We start from the raw sequence: 20,411 nt of genomic DNA, 5'->3' as shown, positions 1-20,411 counted from the left end.
ACAACACATGTGTGAACACATAAATACTTCAGATATTCAGATGCACTAAAATATCAACTGAAATAAACAATAATTGCATTTGTCAATAACTGAATATCACCACCCTCATCATCATCTAGAGTTTCTATATGCATTTTTTTCAAGGTTATTAAAATATCACGAATTATGAATGAACAAAATTTGTACAACATGTAATAATCTTTATTATAATATAGTGTCTTTAATGTACTGTTAATACAGTTTATTACATTCAACACTAATGCATAACATTAACCAAAATAAACAGTAAATAAAAATAGTTTCAAACATATTAAGTAGCACAACAGCTTTTAACATTGATAATAATGAAAAATGTTTCTTGAGTATCAAATCAGTATATTAGATTACTTTGTATGTTGTATTGTTATTCCATTGACGATTGAAGTAGTAATGCTGAAACTTTGCCAAACTTTGAAAGCTTTGCCATGAAAAAAATAAAATCACATTTTGGTATAATTTAATATATCCAATTTTAAACAATAATTTTTAACTGTTATGATATATATTTTAACTTCAACTGAGTTCAAATTATTATTCATTTCAATTATTTAAAAACTAATTCCCAATTGTTGTTTAACAAAGAATTTTTAGCACACATACTTTTTACACATACTAGTTTTAATAACTAATTTCTAGTAACCAATTTCTTTTGTCTTTACCATGAAGACAGCACATAAAAAGTTTTCTAGTTATTTTCAATATACAAGTATTAACTAGGTTAATTACCCAAGTCATTGGACAACAGTGGTTTTTTTTGTAGCCAATTGAAAAAAAAATTAAGAGGGCTAATAATACTGCCCTTAAAATATTTGAACATATTAAAAACTACTTATATTGGAGCTAAACTAGAAGAAAAAAGAAAGATTTAATAGAAGAAAAAATATTATTGGAAATACTGTGAAATGAGCACACTTTGTGATTTGGCACACTGTAGATAAATGAGTCTGTCCGTCTGTCTCTCTATCTAGTAATATTTTAATAGATATTTTTCAAGACACTTCTATACAGCTTTAAGTGACATTTAAAAGCGTAACTAGGTTAATTAGGTTAACTAGGCAGGTTATGGTAATTTGGCAAGTTATTGTATAACGATGGTTTGTTCTTTAATACTTTTGACCTTAAAATGGGTTTTAAAAAATTTGAAACTGCTTTTATTCTAGCCGAAATAAAATAGAAGAAAAAAATATTATCAGACATACTGTTAAACATCATTTGGGAAATATTTAAAAAAGAAAAAAAAATTCAAAGAGGGGCTAATAATTCTGACTTCAACTGTATATATATATATATATATATATATATATTTATCTATATATTTCATAAACAGATTATGTGCATTAAATCTGGATCTGGTATAAATTATACATAAAAGAAGTTGAGAGGGCTTATATAAAGGGTGTTTACTGTGTTTCATCTGGTTCTGAGCCCTTCCTGCGCACATAATTATGCAACTTGTGCACAATTATCAGTGTATGGGAGCCAGTGTTATTAAGTAAGATCCATCTCTGTACTCTAACAGACATAATGAGTTGCATTTGCCTTGTTACCATGACACTCTGTCTGCATCACAATTGCAAAAGTAGTTCATGTCGGCACAGTTCTCTTCCAGGCCGCAGGAGCACTGCTGAACACCAGGCTGAAATCCACCCCAGTAGGTCCTCTTCTCTCCCCTGCGGTCCACCCACCACGACAAAGGGGTACCATCTGCAACAGCACCACAATTATTCAATCTAAAGCAGATCTTAAGAGATTTTCTTTTTATATTAATACTGTATGGTTTGCTATTGCTTTGAACATGTCAGCAGAGAAGAAATGTTGTTGCAAGTACTATAGTAAAGACACTAAACTAACTAACTAACTAACTAACTAACTAACCAAATAAATGTGCATGTTTTAAAGTTAAATTACATTTTTTTATTCCTTCATTCATTCATTCATTTTCTTTTCGGCTTAGTCCCTTTATTAATCAGGGGTCGCCACAGCGGAATGAACCGCCAACTTAACCAGCATATGTTTTATGCAGCGGATACCCTTCCAGCCGCAACCCATCACTAAGAAACACCCATACATTCTCATTCACACTCATACACTACGGCCAATTTGGCTTACCCAATTCACCTAAGCGTATGTCTTTAGACTTGTGGGGGAAACCGGAGCACCCGGAGGAAACCCACGTGAACATGGGGAGAACATGCAAACTCCACAGGGAAATGCCAACTGACCCAGCCGAGGCTTGAACCAGTAACCTTCTTGCTGTGAGGCAAGAGCGCTAACCACTGTGCCACCATGTCGCCCTACATTTTAAAAAAATTTAATTAAATAATTTTTCTTAAACAAAATATATTTTTTGTTTGTTTTATTTCCTTTAGTCAGGACCAAAAAAATGAAATGAGAATGAAAAGAGAAAATAAGGTAATACATACTTACCTAAATGTGAAATCTCACAAATGCTTTTATGTAATGGTAATGCTTTTATGTAACTTTCCTAACATCCAAAATAATACTACTTTATGTAATGAATTGGCCTGTTTTTGGTTTGGTTAGATGTCTTTAGTTGGTGTTGCGTTCATATTCAAACAGCAACAGAATTTGTTTAGAAGTGAACACATATGCATCTCATCAGGTTCTAGTTCTGCTTGCTTGGAAAGCACTGAAGTTTGCATGGCTTTATTCACACAACCAAATAAAATAAATCACATCAGTTTGTTTTAATCAAACCTAAAATGCCAAGTGTGAAGACACTTTTACTTCCAATCATTTCACAATATTTTTTTTCCAGATATTCAAAACAGAAAAGGAATAAAAAAATGTTAAACTAGAAGTTTGCAACAAATGGAAATAATCCCAAAAAGTATTCACATTTATTACTGTACAAATGTCAAGTCTAAACATTATTTTGAACAAAGGTGTAAACAATGGTGTTTAAGAAATATCCTATACTGTATACAGTTTTATTTTATACAGTTTAATTTTAGGCAAAATTATCAGCCCTTCTGTGAAATATCTACTCTTTTTAAATATTTCTCAAGTGATATTTAATGGAAAAGGGACATTTTCACAGTATTTCTTCTAGAGAAAGTCTTAATTGTTTAATTTTGGCTGGAATCAAAGTAGTTTTTATATTTTTAAAAACCATTTTAAGGTCGATATTATTAGCCCATTAAGGATTTTTTCCCAGTTGGCTTCAGAACAAACCATTGTTATACAATGACTAGCTAAATATAGCTAAATATTATGTAGCCCACTGTCATGGCACAGATAAAAAAAAATTAAAAAAGAAATAAAATTGAACAGGAGGGCTAATAATTCTGACTTCAACTGTAAATACTCACATCTCTCCTATTCAGCACAAATTCAAATGTGTACTTGCATTGTGTATGTTTTGTATGCTTTGCCATTACTGCATCATTTAAGTTGTTTAGACATAAAATACACTGGTTTATTTTATACACATACAAATAAAAAAGTAAACGAATCATTAAAGGTCTAGAAATGTAGACTTACGCACCGTGGCCAATAATCACAAATATACAGATGAATTATCCATGTCACATCTCCATAACAGCAATTATTTGATCGGTGAGCACTGTGACTACCGTACCAGAGAAATGTGATTCCTTTGATTTGTGTTAAAAAGCAGAGTTTGCACACTTGAGAATAGATCGAGAAGCACTGGCAGATCTCTGAATTGACAGCTTAATTAAGCCCACTAAATCAAAACACTTGTGATGAGGTGCAGTACAGTAATAATGACTTCCAATAAATCTTTGGTCTGCTCTGCATATTAATGCCAAGTGGAATTTAATCTGGGCAATAATTACGGTTTTAGACTGGGATGACTGCCAGACTGAAAATAAATAAATATAAATATATATATATATATATATATATATATATATATATATATATATATATATATATATATATATATATATATATATATATATATATATATATATATATGGATCTTCGTTCATCTTCTTCTGGACGTTGAAGTGCAAGATGTTTGTAGCTTTACTAAAATTGCATTTGGCATTTCTCTTGAACATTTCAGCATTTGAAATCCTTGCTAATGAGGCCTGTCTCTCGATCATGAGTGAGAAAGTCTTCACATTTCATGTGATACAATGACAATTATTCACTCTCACCTTTAATTTGAGGAAGAAACTCTGTGAAAGTAGACAACAAGCCTTTAAATAAAGAATTTCAGTGTGTTACAGTTTTTCTCAGTCGCTTTGGTGCATTTCTCACAACACTTTTTACATTTGCACAACAGTTAATGCATTTCTCAAAACAATTAATCTTTTGTGCACATCATAGTAACAGTTTCTCATTCCTTCCAACAAATTGCAAATGCTTTTGGACATGCATCAATTGCTTTCATACAACTCTCTGCTGTTTTATAACATTTTCATTTGCTTATGTCATGACAGTCAAAATTAACTAAACTTGTGAATGCTGAATAGTCATTCCATATAGAACTAATAGTCCTCATTTCATTACTTGAGTCATTACATACACAAATGTTGAACTAGTCGTCAAAAATTTGTCAAACAAATTTGATAAAACTTTTTATATCTTTTTTTCCCCTGAAAATGTCTTTTAACTTGAACAATTTAATGAATGATTTACAGACCTGTGTATGTTGTAGGTTCAGTTCCAATATGTACTGCAATGTTGTTTACAGTTGTGCACAGCTCTACCCAAAGGAAGCTGTTTGTTGTAAATAAGGGTGTATTTATTCTTTTGCTCAATGCTATAAATAAATTAGAATTGTAAAGAGAATATGCAGTAAAAATGTGAAACATACATATTCAGTATCTTGTTCTCAGATACCTCACTAAATACAGTGATGTCTAACTTTACAGTAGTTTTCAAATGGCTGTGCAAATAGTATGTAGTCCTGTCACCAAAATTTGACTTTTTTTGCATTGGAAAAAATGTAGAGAGTAAACTGTCATAATGAAAACATGATAAAGCCATTTGACTATCTTGTTCATAAACAACGGTGTCAGGACTTTTTATCTTGATGACACTGACACTTTGATTGACATCAATACTTGCTTTTGAGGAATGAGCTCTCCATTTTGAGCAAGTGACGTAGTTTTGCATGTTATCAACAAGGTTTTTCAGTTTGTACTAATTTTTTTGAGAAATGCATTAATTGTTAACATTAACTGCGCAAATGTAAATAGTGTTGTGAGAAATGCACCAAAGCGACTGAGAAAAAATGTAAATAACAGGATACATTTAACTATGAAACATTTAACACCTAATATTTATCTTTTACTACTCCTTGCTGTGTGCCATTAAGATAAGGTAATAAAAATAATAATAAAAATTAAAATAATAATAATAATAATAATTGCTTAAGATCTTTAAAAAAAGATGTCTTTTTTATGTCTTGAGAAATATATTTAAATAGTAAGATTAACTCAAATATAATTGTTCAAATACAATGTAGTTTCATTTATAGTGTTTCAATCCTGTAAATAAGTATTCTATTCATCTGACTGGTAATGAGGACGTCATACATTTCAACAACAGAGGGACAGAGGGAAACCAACAGAGTTTCAAAAGCAATAAAACTAATTATGCTTTTCATTCAAGCCAGCTGGACCAGAAGAACAAAATGCAACTTCTTTGTATTTTTATGATACAATAGGTAGGGAAAAATAATCTTGTTTATAGTCTGCAGTGACATGATATCTGCCTCAGGGGAACCGAGCTACATCAATTTTTCATAAACTGAGGAAAATTGCACATGACTTCCTTCAAGAGCTGCCAAGACTGAAAAAACAGCTTTCTTCTTGCAGATACTGATTTCTGTCCTTTCTTGAATACATTTGTTAAGATGATTAGGAAGTTTAATCTTTTTGTATGGTGATATTATCTAGTCATGCGCTCATCAAAAGTTTTCATCTTCATTTATCCACTTGATTGTTTGACAGACCAAGAAATCTGAATGCTAAATTCTCTTCAGGTGTGACATGTCGAATCACTTCCTAATAATTTCATTATTAACATTAATTCAGAAGTTATTAATTAGTAAAGAAACATGTTTGATATTAGCTTTAGCTTAATTTGACAACATTACTCTAGTTTATCTCTTGCACTGATTGTTCTTCAGCATTGGTCCCTAACCAATCAGTGAGTGTGTTCACAGGCACGTTCTTAGCCTGTTTTTATTTATCAGATTAAGGCGAGTTTTGTCCCTTACGCTCAGTTTGCCAAGCATGTAAATGCATTACCTACTTTCTGTTGGTTTATTGAAGTATGGATGTGTGATATTTGACAGGAATGCAGCTGCGGATTTAAGCGCATCGAGATGGAGCAAACAATTTGCATTAAGGCAGCACATTTTGTAATATATTCGTTTTAATAACTAATTTCTAACAGTTCATTTATTTAGTCTTTGCCTTGATGACAGTACAAAATACAGTATTTTACTACAGTTATTAGTTGTTGATATTAGTTCTAGTTAGTGCATGAGATAGTATTCAGTTTAAAGCACTGTTTAAAGTACTGGAGTTTGCATGTTCTTCCTGCGTTCACGTGGGTTTCCTCCGGGTGCTCCAGTTTCCCCCACAGTCCAAAGACATGCGGTACAGGTGAATTAGGTAGGCTAAATTGTCCATAGTGTATGAGTGTGAATGAGTGTATGTGGATGTTTCCCAGAGATGTGTTTCGGCTGGAAGGGCATTCGCTGCTTAAAAACATGCTGGATAAGTTGGCGGATATTCCGCTGTGGCGACCCCGGTTTAATAAAGGGACTAAACCGAAAAGAAAATGAATGAATGAAGTTAGGTTAATTAGGCAAGTTACAGTATTGTACAACAGCATTTTTTCTTTAGCCAGTTGAAAAAAAAATAAAGGGCTAATAATATTGACCTTAAAAATAATAATAAAAAAAATGTGAAAACTACTTTTATTCCAGGCAAACTAAAAGAAGACTTTCTTGAGAAGAAAAATATAATAGGAAATACTGTGAAAACGTGAACCTGCTCTGTTAAACATCACTTGGGAATTAAAAAAAAAAAGAGTGCTAATAATTTTGCATTTAACTGTACAGTATATGCCAAAAATAACATTTTGATGTCACTACAGAAAAATGAGCTGCTTTATTATTTAAGTTTTGTGGACACAGTTTACGTCCATTGCTAGTTTATTGGTTTACATGTCAACTGACAAGGAGTGCTTTCAATAAGCTGCATTGTGAGTTCTCAGCATAATTTTATGCATATAAATGTGCTCAGACTCACCCCATGGGTTGAAGAGCCGTGATTTTCTGCAGTGGTAGGAGATCCTCTGCTCACAGTGCTCTGACAGAGACAGCAGAGCCTTCAGCTGATCAGATGAGCTGCTGTAATTGAACCATCCCACGTGCGGCTTCTGCAAGGAAGAGCCTCGCACTCGCACTGCATTGGAGTTGTTGTGTCGAACCACCGTCCACACTTTGTTTCCTGAAAAATGTTTTTCAAATAGATATAGTCTGTACATCAAATGCAATAAGATACTCAAGTATTGATAAAATACTTCATAAATAACATATTATACTCTTCAGTTCAATTCAAGATTATTTTATAACATTTTTCACAGTGATTATTGTTCTAAACCAGCTTTACAGAAGGTGTGCCTTATTACATTAAAATTACAAGCTTCAATACCCTTTCTGATGTGCTTCAATATAAATTAGAGCCGAAACCACTTGTGGCATTATTTGGAATCACCGCAGAAGACTCATGTTTCTCTGCGTCAAAGTGTAAGACTCTTGTCTACTCTTCTTTATTAGTGTGCAGAGCAATTCTGCTTAAATGGAAAGATCCCGTTCCACTCACCTTTATTCAATGGACCATTGAATAGTGGTAGAGATAGAGATATTATGTCTTGTCTTTACCTTGAAAAAATTAGATACTCTTTAAGCGGATCAAGTAAACAATTCAATAAGATTTGGCACCCCTTTATTGATTATGTTGACCATATTAAGTAATACCCTACAAATATTTATTTATTTATTTATTTATTTATTAGCATTATTTGTTGTTGTTGTTGCAATTTGCTTGCAATTTTAGACTGAAGTGATCGACAGAAATGTTTTGTTCTATTCTAGGGTTATAGGTTTTGTGAATAGATATATTTGAAAATTAATAAAAATATTCAAGAAAAATATGGACAGTACAGCTTTTTATTATTAATTTAATTTAATTTATTATTAATATCTTATTGAGTCTTTAGGTGTTTGTAAGAAACTGTATGGTGCATATAGAGAGGAACAAATGTGTTTCGTACAGGTGGTTTGTCAAGCCCACTCACCTGTGTGAAGCACTAAAAAGTGCTAAATTAAATTATGCAGAATTTTACATGTATAGATTTTAATTTGTGTAATGTCTGAGCTTCATTGTGCAGTGAAGTCTGTGATCCTACTGTGTTCAATTTTGAAATGTAGGGTTTTGAGCAGCCGCTGTAGACAATCTGACCTGTAATATTGCAGTAGACCTGAATAGGATCCAGAGGACCACTTCCATCAGGATCTATAGAAAAATATCCAGAAGAGCTTCCTGCAAGCCTGTAATGTTCACATGAAGCTTCATAGATAGCTGAAAATTTAAACAGATAATACAAAAAATCATCAGAGAACATAAAACAATTCATAAACAAGATCAAGCACAATCTGAATCCTCTATGCTGTACAAAAACAGTCATATCTCTATCCCTGCACATTGAAATGACTTTGTGTGAAAATGATTTCTGTTAAAACTTGGAAGAAAAAACTAATATTCAAATACAAGATCAAAAACTTTAAAAAATATTTATGTCGAATTACATCAGAGTAAATTTAAATTCAAACAACCTAAAGAAAACTTTGATTGAAAATAAAGTAAATGTGACCTACTTCTTATTGTTACTATTTTGTGCTATATTATTATTATATTATATACTATACTACTCTATACTCTATGCTACTCTGCTCTACTCTGCATACTACACCATGCTATACTATACTATACTATACTATACTATGCTATGCTATACTATACTATACTATACTATACTATACTATGCTATGCTATGCTATACTATACTATACTATACTATACTATGCTACACTATGCTATACTATACTATACTACACCATACTATACTATACTATACTATACTATACTATACTATACTATGCTATGCTATGCTATGCTATGCTATGCTATACTATACTATACTATACTTTACTATACTATACTATACTATACTATACTATACTATACTATACTATACATACACACACATATGAAAACTTATTTCTTTTAAGAAGATTAAGCAAAACTCATAACCATAATCACATATGACTTGATTATTTAATGGTCAGTTGCCTCAATAAGTCAAATAATAAAAAAATTTTAATGATAAAAATTCATAAAAAAGATGACTTGAAGCTGAAACATATTGTTTTGACCCAGTGTAGTAATTAACATACCAGACATTTATAAGTAATTGATTCATAATTAAACATTTGATTAATTTATATATGATTTCTTACTAAGACTTAATTACTCTTAATTGCTGATGATAGTTGGTAAATGATTTAGTTATTCATGAGTTAAACATGAATGAATGAATGCATGTTAGTGAATTTAATTTTGTGGTTACCAAATATTGTCACTGTATTTATGCAGTGTGTTTTTGTTTTATGCAGATTTTTATGTTGTTCAACACAACTATTGTTTTATTTGTTCTTTGTGTATGAATGATGGTTACCTGATGTAAAGTTTTAGATGCTAATATGAAGTAATGCTTAATGTATGTGTTTTTGAAATGTAGGAATCCATTGCGCAGACCTACAGTTATGGCATGTAGCTCCACTGTATCCTGTACCAGAGCAATCGCACGAGAAAGAGGACCACGTCTGGGAACAGCGGCTGCCATGTTCACAGAAATTATACAGACATCTGCCATGGAAATGGAAAAACACACCGTATAAAGAGATATGTAAACTGCAGTTTGTAAGAGATTATAAGCAATCATTTTTAACAGCCTCATTTTGAACAGAAGTCTTTAGTTGACAGAGAACCGACTACATGTCCATCTCAAGTCAAAATCAATTTTCTGAGACTGAATGAGCATGTCAGTACACAATTAAGCTGTCTGTTGCCGGCATTGAAATAGGCCTTAATGTGGCAGAGCTCTTCGGGCAGCATCTAACAGTCTGGTAAAACAAGAGGAATTGTTGAGTGTTTGATAGAATATTTCATATCAAGAGCAGCTGAACCTAATATATAAAGGGTAAAATTAATATTTGAATTTGTACACGAACACTATCAGAAACAGGGATGATGCAACTGTTGCATGACAATTGAAAAGCGCTATACTTCTTAGAAAAACATGACGGTTTATAATCTGTAACAAATGAAACAAATGAAAGTGAAAAATAAACTCAGCTCAGATTTTAGAGCTTCAGTGTTTCTTGTTATCCAGCACTTTTGGATAATATGAAATGCAATCTTAACCCCACTGAAGCAGGGCTAGTTAACTAAAAAGCTAAATAAAAATACAACAAAAATAGAGACATAAAAAGCTAGAAGAAAAAAAACCTATTAAAGAAAACGACAGTGGTTAATTAATTATTCTAAAATAGCACTATATTAAAGATGGACTGTAAATTAATATTAATATACAAATGGATACAGGATTAGACTGAGACAATTTCAGCTCATTTCATCTCTTCTGTTTTCCCTAATAATGCTGCAATGCAAGTCACTGATATTTCTAATGTAAGAAAGTCTTATTTTAGCATAAAGCCTGTTGGTAAACGAGCACACAGACATACAAAAAAAAATTGATGTGCTTGTTTGAGACATGTTGATTAATAGCGCATTAATTTGCCTGCTTAACTTTCACAATTACCGGCCTTTTAAGCCTGCATATATAATTTCACACAGCTCAGTTTGCACGTCTGGTCCCTGAAGAGCCCACTTTACGAGGCCTCCACGTACAATACAGCCATTCAAACAGCCATTAACCACTACAGGGAGAGTCAACTGCAGGCTGGATACTGTTTCAGGTGATGATTTCATTACCTCTGTGCTATTTCTAGTCATGCCTGGAAAAGGCTTTGCTGGACCATTAAATTATGCCAACCAATGTGCAGAACTGCTCAGCAGCAATAAAACACCCTTTGAAATTTTAGTGATAGAGGTTTCTGGTAAGGGGACATTGTCTAAAGTAAAAGTCGATGACCTGAAAATTTGTTGTAAGGTTTGTGATGTGGAAAAAACAGGACACACTGTGTGCGCTTTCAGTGAATGATGGACAGCTGATCTCCAGCGGTCATTTTAACTGGTCATATAAGTCTCATTAAGTCACATAATGGTCACTTTAATACTTCAGAAAGATTAAAAATGTAGTACAGTATTAATATTAATAGCAATACAATGCAATTACTGTAATATAGAGGGATAAATTAAATGAGCACTGACACGGAAATTGAAATTTAAGGGAATTAAAACATAATTTTAGCATAGAAATAACTGTGAAATGGCTTTTTTGTTAAAGAGGTACACAGAGCAATGCTGTAGAAATTACTTTCAGGTTTTAAAACCTAGGTCAAGGAGCCGAAGATGAGGATACCAACTCAAAGTATTCCTATACCCCATTCACTCAAAAGACAGATGCTTTGTAGTGAGGACTTTAGAGGAAGCAGAGAGCTTAATAATGAAGCAATTAGCAGTGTACTCGGCAAAGGAATGTATGTTATTATGACAAGACCAAGCAGTGACAGCAGGAAAATTGTATTATGGCTGAAAATATGTCACAATTTAAAACAGCAGAACACTCTATACCTTAAAACTGCATACCTGCAGGCTTTAAAGAAGAAATGCCAAGTCCATCTATTTATTTTCTAAACCTGAACTTATCCTGACAAGCTTAGCATATATCATATATCATTTTCAAGTTTCAACTCAAAAAACTGGTTGACAGTTAAGGGGGTTAAAGTTCATATAAGATTAAAACGTGCATCATATCATTTGAAAATAAAAAAACTCAATTTGACTTATTTGGCTTATATTCTCACTCAAACTATCTCACCATCTCTAACATTAAAAAGTATTCATCAGTCACATAAATTATACAATTTATTTTCTTTATTTCCTGAAGTGATAGTCACATGTGCCCTTATCTAATATACCTTCAGGTATGGATTTAGCTGGTCATTTTCAGTTGAAAATCAAAAATAACACCATTGCTGTTTGAAATTTACACAGTTTTTCTGTTGCTAGTTGAGTTCATATATCCATATCCATACATATATACATACATACATATCTATATGTATGTATGTATATATATATATATGTATTTACATGCTAGTTGGCTTCATATATATATATATATATATATATATATATATATATATATATATACTGTATATCTTGTAACACTAAGAAACACTTTGTGACATTTCCTTGATTTTCCCCAAATTTACAGTCTGATCTGATTTGACAGATGTAATAGAAAATGCTGTTTCAATAATCAAAAAAAAAAAAAAAAAAAAAAAAATCAGACTTTGCAACACTACTGAATCTGTAGAAAACATATTGACATCATCTACCCACTGAGGACTGGCTGCTTTTTTTTTCTCAGACTTGAAAGTCTGGGAGTTTCTGATGTTAAGTCATGTTTTCCTCTCTAAATATTTGCAAATTTAAGAAAATGCCTAGGGATATAAAATATGTTCCAATCTTTAAAAATCTTTAAATTTACGTAATTTACCTAATTTACAGACTACTTTTGGATTACAATAAGATTTTATATTTGTAATTTGTTTTTGTTAATTTGTAATTTTATTTCTTATAAAGTATATGGCAGTTAATTGTCATTGTGTGAGTAATTTGCAATCATGTAAGCAATTAAAAGTAGCTGTAATTTTATTACATAATTTTACTATTAAAATATTCCAATTACAATAAAAAAAAAAGGAATCGGATTGGGCCAGACTACATGTAATCAGTCACTTCCCACCACAAACTCTCTCAACACTTTCATTATGTGAAAACCAAACTAGTTCTGATAAACTCATGAAGCTCATTTGCAGAAAGCTCACCAGAAACTGTTTCCCATGTGTCACCACGTTCAGACAATATAAGGTCCGCATCATTAAAAGAAATGGATGTCTTCCACAGAGGCTTCATTAAGGGTGAAAATGTAAGTGCTACACACAAAAAAGCAAAAACAAATTTGTCTCCATGGGGAAGCTTTCTTTGACAATATCCAAAACTCAAAAGAGGGCAACGCATTGCAGGGGTCAGCTATTTTGGCGCTTGATTATGAGAGACGCAGTCTGAGGGGACAAAGAATGAGGAAAGGTTGAGTCTAGCGGCCAGGAGCCTTCGCCCTCTGGCTGGCTCACAAAAACTGTCACATAGCTCACAGAGGAGACCCTCAGACTATGACAGCTGCTCGTGAATGATTTAGACTTGCCGCTGATGGAGGGGTCTTGTCATGTTCATACAAGTTCACTATTAATATAATCCAGCAGTAGAGACAAGCCAGTGGGACAAGTCCCTGTCGCCAAATAAAAAACACAGCGAGATTGAACGAAAGCCAGCATAATGAACGGAATACAGTCAAGTGATCCAGGTTCTTCTGTAAAAAAAAAAAGAAATCCAAGAATACTGTGAAGGTAAGAATGCTGTTAATGGGCTAAAACTGAATAACACCTGAATTTGTACACCATTCAAAATTAAGTTCATTACATAATTGTGTAAATGCACAATTAATAATTGCAACCCTAGAGCACAAAGCCAGCCATTAAGGTATTTTTTTTTTATTATTAAGATTTATACATCATCTGAAAACTATTGAACAAATGTGGTATTTGTTAGGTTTGGCAATTTTTGGCTAAAATACAGTTATTGAAAATGTGGAATCTCGAAGAACAAAACATTGAGATGACTTTAAAGTTCTCCAATCTAATTTGTTAGCAATGTATGATGCTAATCAACAATGTCATTTGTATATTTTAAGTAAATTTATACAATGTCTTCATGGAACTTGATCTTTACTTCATTAATATTAGCTTGTACCTACAGTCCCTATCGTGCTACCATTGTGCCTGCCATCTTAATGATTTGTTGATTAAATATGTTTTAACTACACTTATCTCTATGTTGGTAATAATGTTGGTGTTATTAGTTTATTTTGTTCATATACATTTTTTATTAAGATCTACGTAACTATGTCTATTTTAGTGCTTCTTAAATTTTTAGTGCTTCTAAATTCTTAAATTTAAGCTTGATTGATTGTTAAATTTTGCATTGTTTTTTTTAGGGTGACAATTTTAACATCTCTCTAGGGACAACGGATGAAAAATAGCCTTCTGGCTAATTCTTGTACATTTGCAGTAATGCTGTACATTGTCCCTGCCAAATAAACAAATAATAAAAAAAAAACTTCAGATGCCAATTATTTTAGGCAATACAATAAATATAGATAATTTTGATTCATACAATGTAGTGTTGACTTTTTCTACAAATTTACCCATGCAATAACATGAGACTTTTTGTGTGACATTTTTGTGTCACAATATTGTGTCACAATTTTTGTGTTTAAAGAGGATGAACTCATTTTTTTTTTCTGCAAAATGCATTAGATGTTTAATTTCATAAAGCTGAATCTCATTTCAGTGCAACTTTCTGTTTTGTGTAGCCAGTTTAATTGATCTGTGCAAGATGAGAAAAAGCATTTTCATTTTTGGACTGTGAAATTGTTCTTTTTATTAGCATTGTTATTTTTAAACAACCTTCTCTGGATTCTATTTGTATAACTGTGATTATGGTCATTAATACTAAATTTCATACACAGTTAAACTGCATTAGGCTGGTACTTTTTATTTTTTCAAAACAATTTTATACAGAAAGAACACATTCAATTGTTGAAAAACAGGTTAAATGCTGTTTTCAACATGACAGTGTGAGTGTGATATTAGAATTGAAGGTGACACCTCCAATTAGACTTTACTTGTTACTGTGGCAAAGCCTCCACTGTTGATTTGCATTTTACAGAAATAAAAAACTACTTGGCAACAGCTTCTACCATTCTAAACTGTATGTGCTTGCTCTGCTCATCCAGCACGATCAGGTGACGAATGTAAAGAGAGATGACTGACATGACCATGATGGAGAATTCAGAGCACAGCAGATGTTGTCAAATGTGTGCTCTCTGTTCACTGAGTATACGTGATTGTGAATTCAAAATTGAAAAAGGAGCATGTTTGTTTTATGTAAAATGTGTCATTACCTCAGACTGACTATGCTGTGCTGTTGTAATCACTCCTTAGTATTTTCATGCTTGAAGAAATATATGGTTAGTTTTTGTTTGCACTTTGAGCATTGAGAAAGTATTTATTGAGAAAAAAGATTTTATTCATTCATTCATTCTCATTCGACTTAGTCCCTTTATTCATCAGGGAATTTATGCCACAGCGGAATGAACCACCAACTTATCCATCATATGTTTTACACAGCGGACGCCCTTTCAGCTGCAACCCAGTACTGGGAAACACCCATACAAACTCATTTACACACCATTCACACTATGGCTAATTTAGTTTATTCATTTCACCTATACCTCATGTCTTTGGACTGTGGGGGAAACCGAAGCACCCGGAGGAAACCCACGTGAACACAGGGTAAATATGCAAACTCCACACAGAAATGCCAACTGGCCCAGCCAGAACTCGAGAGGTGACAGTGCTAACCATTGAGCCACCATGTTGCCCAAGATTTTAACTATTTAAAGGGAAAATTTGTACAGTGCTCATGTTATGTGCTGTTTTTAGATGCATATAATAAGTCATACTTAGAAATTTGTCATAACAATAACAGCAATTCAAACATTTGGAAATGCACCTGTATTTTGTGCTTTGGGACTTTCAGTCAATTAAATAAATACAAAACTTTCTTTAAAATACTGTGCAAAATCTTGTCTTGTTCTCATGAATATAATATCATGTATCATCATTTCATTATATAGACAGAAACAGTTATTTTAAATTGTAAAATGATTTGTCTTTGTTTTTGGAGAATTAAAAAATAATCCAAAACTGCAACCAACCTCTTATTCGGCATTTATTTCATTATATATTTTACTTTTTCATTTATGTTTTCCATTAAATCATTTTGATGCTGTATTTAGCATTTATAAATGTTTGTCATAAAACACTAATAAATAGAAATATAAAAAAATGCAAATAAATAAATAAAAACTTACTAACTCCAAACTTTTGAAAGGTAGCGTGTGTCTCTTGGTCTCTCACAAATCTATAACTAAAGATCCGACCATCTTTTGCTTCCATTTGTCTTGTTTACTCTAAAGAAAGCTAATAAGGAGACGAGAGCAGAAAACTGCCGCCCTCCAAGAAGGACCCCTGTAGACCTGAGGGACAGCAGGGGTCATTCGGTTTTGGGTCGATGAAGCCTCTGATTTCAGTATGCGGTAATGAGAAGAAGTGCAGAATGCAGCACTGAGCTTGTTAGCGGGCCGCTAACCTAAATGAAAGTACAAATGAACTTCCTCCAGCTCTAATTAGGCTCTGTCCAACTCAGCCAGCGCAACCTGAGGCCTTAATGACAAAGAACAGCTCTGACATCTTCAAGTTTCCAAGCCGCCGTGAATAAGATATGATCCAGCAGTTATTAGGTGGCAGACAAAATGTAAAACAGCAACAGAAATACGAATCAAGCACATGTTGAGCTCAATGAGGAGAACTGCACCTGTCACGGATACCGCATAAGTCAAACTGGAGCTGACTGTAGCTTCCTAGATGGCCTTGCTGAACCGACAGAAGATCTACAGGTTGGTTGTTGATGAGGATGAGCCGAACACAGCCTTGAAAAGCCATTGTGGGGTTCAAGCAGCTGGAGTCATTCTGAGATACAGGGCATCCTGACAGAACAGAAGAACATTCAAATTCATCTGAATGTGGGTATGGATGATATTACAGAACACAGGGTTCATGCACATTTTTACTACAAAAATTCCATGACTTATTGTGGTAAATCATAATAAAAACAATGAACGTTTTAATTTATTACAGCATATCATAAAACATTCAACAATCTCTTTAGTTTCAATTTATTTTTATATCTATGTAAAATAGATGATGCTTACACAGCACTAATCATGTGAGACCATGTTTTGTCTAAGAAAAGAAGTAAAAAGAACTAACCTCCATTCCAGTATACAGATATTTGTCAAACTAATTTTAGATGATGTTTGTTAAACTTGTAATAGTAGGTAAAACTACTTCTATTGTAAAGCCACGATCACACTGCACTTTTTGCTCCATAGACCTCCATTCATAGGCATGTGAATGAAACGCAAGCCCAGAAACGCAAGCACGTGTGACAAGTTTTGCATTTCACTGCATTCGAAAGTTCAAGCTTGGTGAATGCTTACCTGCGAAATCGCATCACGTGATTGCGTTAGACCAATAGAAGATAATTGAAAATAAGAAATTTAAAATATGCAGTAATTGCTCACTTTGTTAAACGTCTAATCATATTGTTTAATACCACCCCTTTTTGCAGCGCTGTATGTCAGAACTTCACAAGCACAAGCTCTAGTGTGATCGCAGCTGAAGTCTTAAGCTTTGGACAAAAATATCTGCTAAATGACTAATGTAACTGTAATTTCCATGACTTTTCCAACTTTTCCTGGCCTGGAAAATGCCATTGACAAAAATTCCATGACTTTTCCAGGTTGCTATATTTATAGGACGGCTTCAAAAGTGACCCTCACACCATTAGCTGCAGTTATCTTCCTAGTGTAATCTGTTTTTGTGGCTACATTTTCTCAGACAAAGTAATATAATAAAAAATATTAAACAGCAAAAGTAAAGGGCCGTAGCTGTTATAAATCAGTATATAGGCAAACAAAAATGTAGATGTAGTTTTAGCTACTTAAACTATTGTTACACTGAATGACATGCTAGTTAGAACAAGAATCAGTTGATGACATTAAATGACATTTCCATTTTTTAATACTTCATAATAAAATACAATTTTAAACTATATACAGATCAGAATGAATATGTTGGTTCATTTCAACATAAATATTGAGTATCTGTTACAACAAATAATAATGGAACATAATTTCCCTAATATTTTCATAGAAAACTAAAACATAAAAAGAAAACTAAGAAATATTACATGAATATTAACAAAAAATGCCTATTGTGTTTAAAAAGAGGAACACAAACACAAAAGAAAAAAACAGATCAAACTTTTAGCCATTCATCAACAAGACTTATGCATTATCTTACCTCCAAAATAGTGTTTGTCTTTGGCTTCCAGATAGTTCTTGAGCTGGATGGTGGATGCGGGCTCACTGTCCAGAGTCATGGTCATCTGCAGTCCTCGAGCACTGAGACTCACTGAATGCCACAAACCATCATTCACCCTCTGGCCTGCCGATCAAAAAACAACACACGCTCAATTCATGTATTTATACCACATATATAAACTATAACGCAAAATATACAACACACATGCTACTATAAAGACACTCAAGACAACCTGTAAGTGAACCGTCATGTTTCAAATACAACAAAGCCACAAACTCAGCCAGAACAAAGAACTCACTATCAAACAAATATAATACAACATGCCAAGAAAGCAATTTTGAAGTCAAAAACGTACCCCCCTCCACCATGCCCCCCAAAAGATGAATTCACTTTGAGGTTTGATTTAATTAATTCTGGCCATTACATGTGAAGGGCACCCAAGCTGTGTGTGGTCGCTGTGTGTCTACAGCCTCCCCTGTGCCAGCCATCTGTTTGTCGTTTGAGCTCAAGCGCTTCACTTCTTCTCCTCCGGTAATTACAAGACCCTCTATTTCAGCCAATGCTCCTATGACGCGAGTCACACAAAAAAACAACCCAAAAACGGTTTCAGGTAGGATAAAACAGCCGCTCTAACACCCTGCAGAACAGATGGAGTGTGCCCTCCTTCCCCCTGCTGCGTGTCGATTGTTGTCCAACATCAGGTTTCCTCACTAGACTGAAACACAGCTGTCCGTCTCAGACACTAATCTTGTTTTGAACAGCATGTATGTTTCGCTTGATCCTTTGTCCAGAGTGCTGAGAGAAAAAAAAAAGGAATTGGCATGATTGCCTTTGAGGATGATGAGATAAGCTGCAAGTCTAGACTTTGATGCAAATGGTTTTGTTTTGCTCACACAGCTCATTGGTGAGAAGAAGAATGGAGCAAAAGCGTTTACCATTCTGTGCTGTGTAAAGAAATAGGACGTCTTTGCATTGCTGAATTGAAAAAGACAGACATTTATACTCTTGATCATTATGTGCGCATAATTGCTGAAACAGAGCAGCATTTCCAATTAGGCTCCTTCAAAGCAGTAATTTCAGTGGCAAGAATGTCTCGCCTGGATAAAAGTGACAGCTCTACCATTTGATCATAGCTGCATTTCTGTGTCACTTGCTGAGACTTTATACCTTTTACAGTTTGCCAGGTAAATGTTAAATTGCTGGGCTAAAGATTAAATGCTGAAAATAATAAATGCTATTTTAATTACATGATTTAGCAGCAACAGATGCGAATATGTTTGTTGATTAATTCTTTAATTTGCTGTATTTCCACTCAATAACATTTATTGTATAGTCTAGCATTAAACAACAAAGTTTAGTAATTAATTTATAATAATTTTCTGCACAAAAAGTCTTAACTGGTTTTTGCTTATCTTCCAACCTAGCCAAGCTGGATTTTAGCTGAAGTAGCAAGTCATAATCTTTCTCAAACCATACACTGGACCTGCCTAACAAGGGGTTCATTTTGGTGAAACACCATAAAAGTTGCTTTACCCTCATAAAATGTTCAAATAAGGTTTGGCTTTGAGCAAAAAAAAAAAAAAAAATATTTTTTTTAATTATTAATTTTGTTAATTATTTTTACTGACACAATACAGATACAGGTTAACCAGTGAAAAATATACAGTTGTAGTCAGAATTATTAGCCCCCTGTTTATTTTTTCCCCTATTTCAGTGTAACAGAGAGAAGATTTTTGAACACATTTCTAAACATAATAGTTTTAATAACTTTTATAACACTTTTATACAGCTTAAAGTGACATTTAAAGGCTTAACTAGGTTAATTAGGTTAACTAGGCAGGTTAGGGTAATTACTAGGCAATTTATTGTATAACAATTGTTTATTTTGTAGACAAACCATTTTTTTTTCGAAAAAAAAAAAAAAATCTAGCTTTAAGAGGCTGATAATTTTGACCTTAAAACGGTTTTAAAAAATTAAAAACTTAATGTTAAAAGCTTTTATTCTAGCTGAAATAAAACAAATAAGACTTTCTCC

General features: G+C 33.1%; 1 protein-coding gene across 1 annotated transcript in view; it reads right to left on the bottom strand.

Annotated features, from left to right (window-relative positions):
* Positions 1-20,411, bottom strand: part of cntnap5a (contactin associated protein family member 5a) — a 112,498-nt gene that overhangs the window by 20,411 nt on the left and 71,676 nt on the right. The window contains exons 9-14 of the mRNA XM_056465263.1: positions 18,356-18,499; positions 16,806-16,977; positions 9,877-9,983; positions 8,517-8,636; positions 7,302-7,502; positions 1,587-1,743 (exon numbers count right to left, since the gene is read on the bottom strand). Of these exons, the coding sequence (XP_056321238.1) occupies positions 1,587-1,743; positions 7,302-7,502; positions 8,517-8,636; positions 9,877-9,983; positions 16,806-16,977; positions 18,356-18,499 (901 nt within the window). The remainder of the gene's footprint in view (positions 1-1,586; positions 1,744-7,301; positions 7,503-8,516; positions 8,637-9,876; positions 9,984-16,805; positions 16,978-18,355; positions 18,500-20,411) is intronic.

This window comes from Danio aesculapii, chromosome 9 (genome assembly GCF_903798145.1).
Source record: "Danio aesculapii chromosome 9, fDanAes4.1, whole genome shotgun sequence".
NCBI lineage: Eukaryota > Metazoa > Chordata > Actinopteri > Cypriniformes > Danionidae > Danio > Danio aesculapii.
The sequence above is the reverse complement of the archived record's forward strand: the minus strand, read 5'-3'. Positions and strand labels throughout refer to the sequence as shown.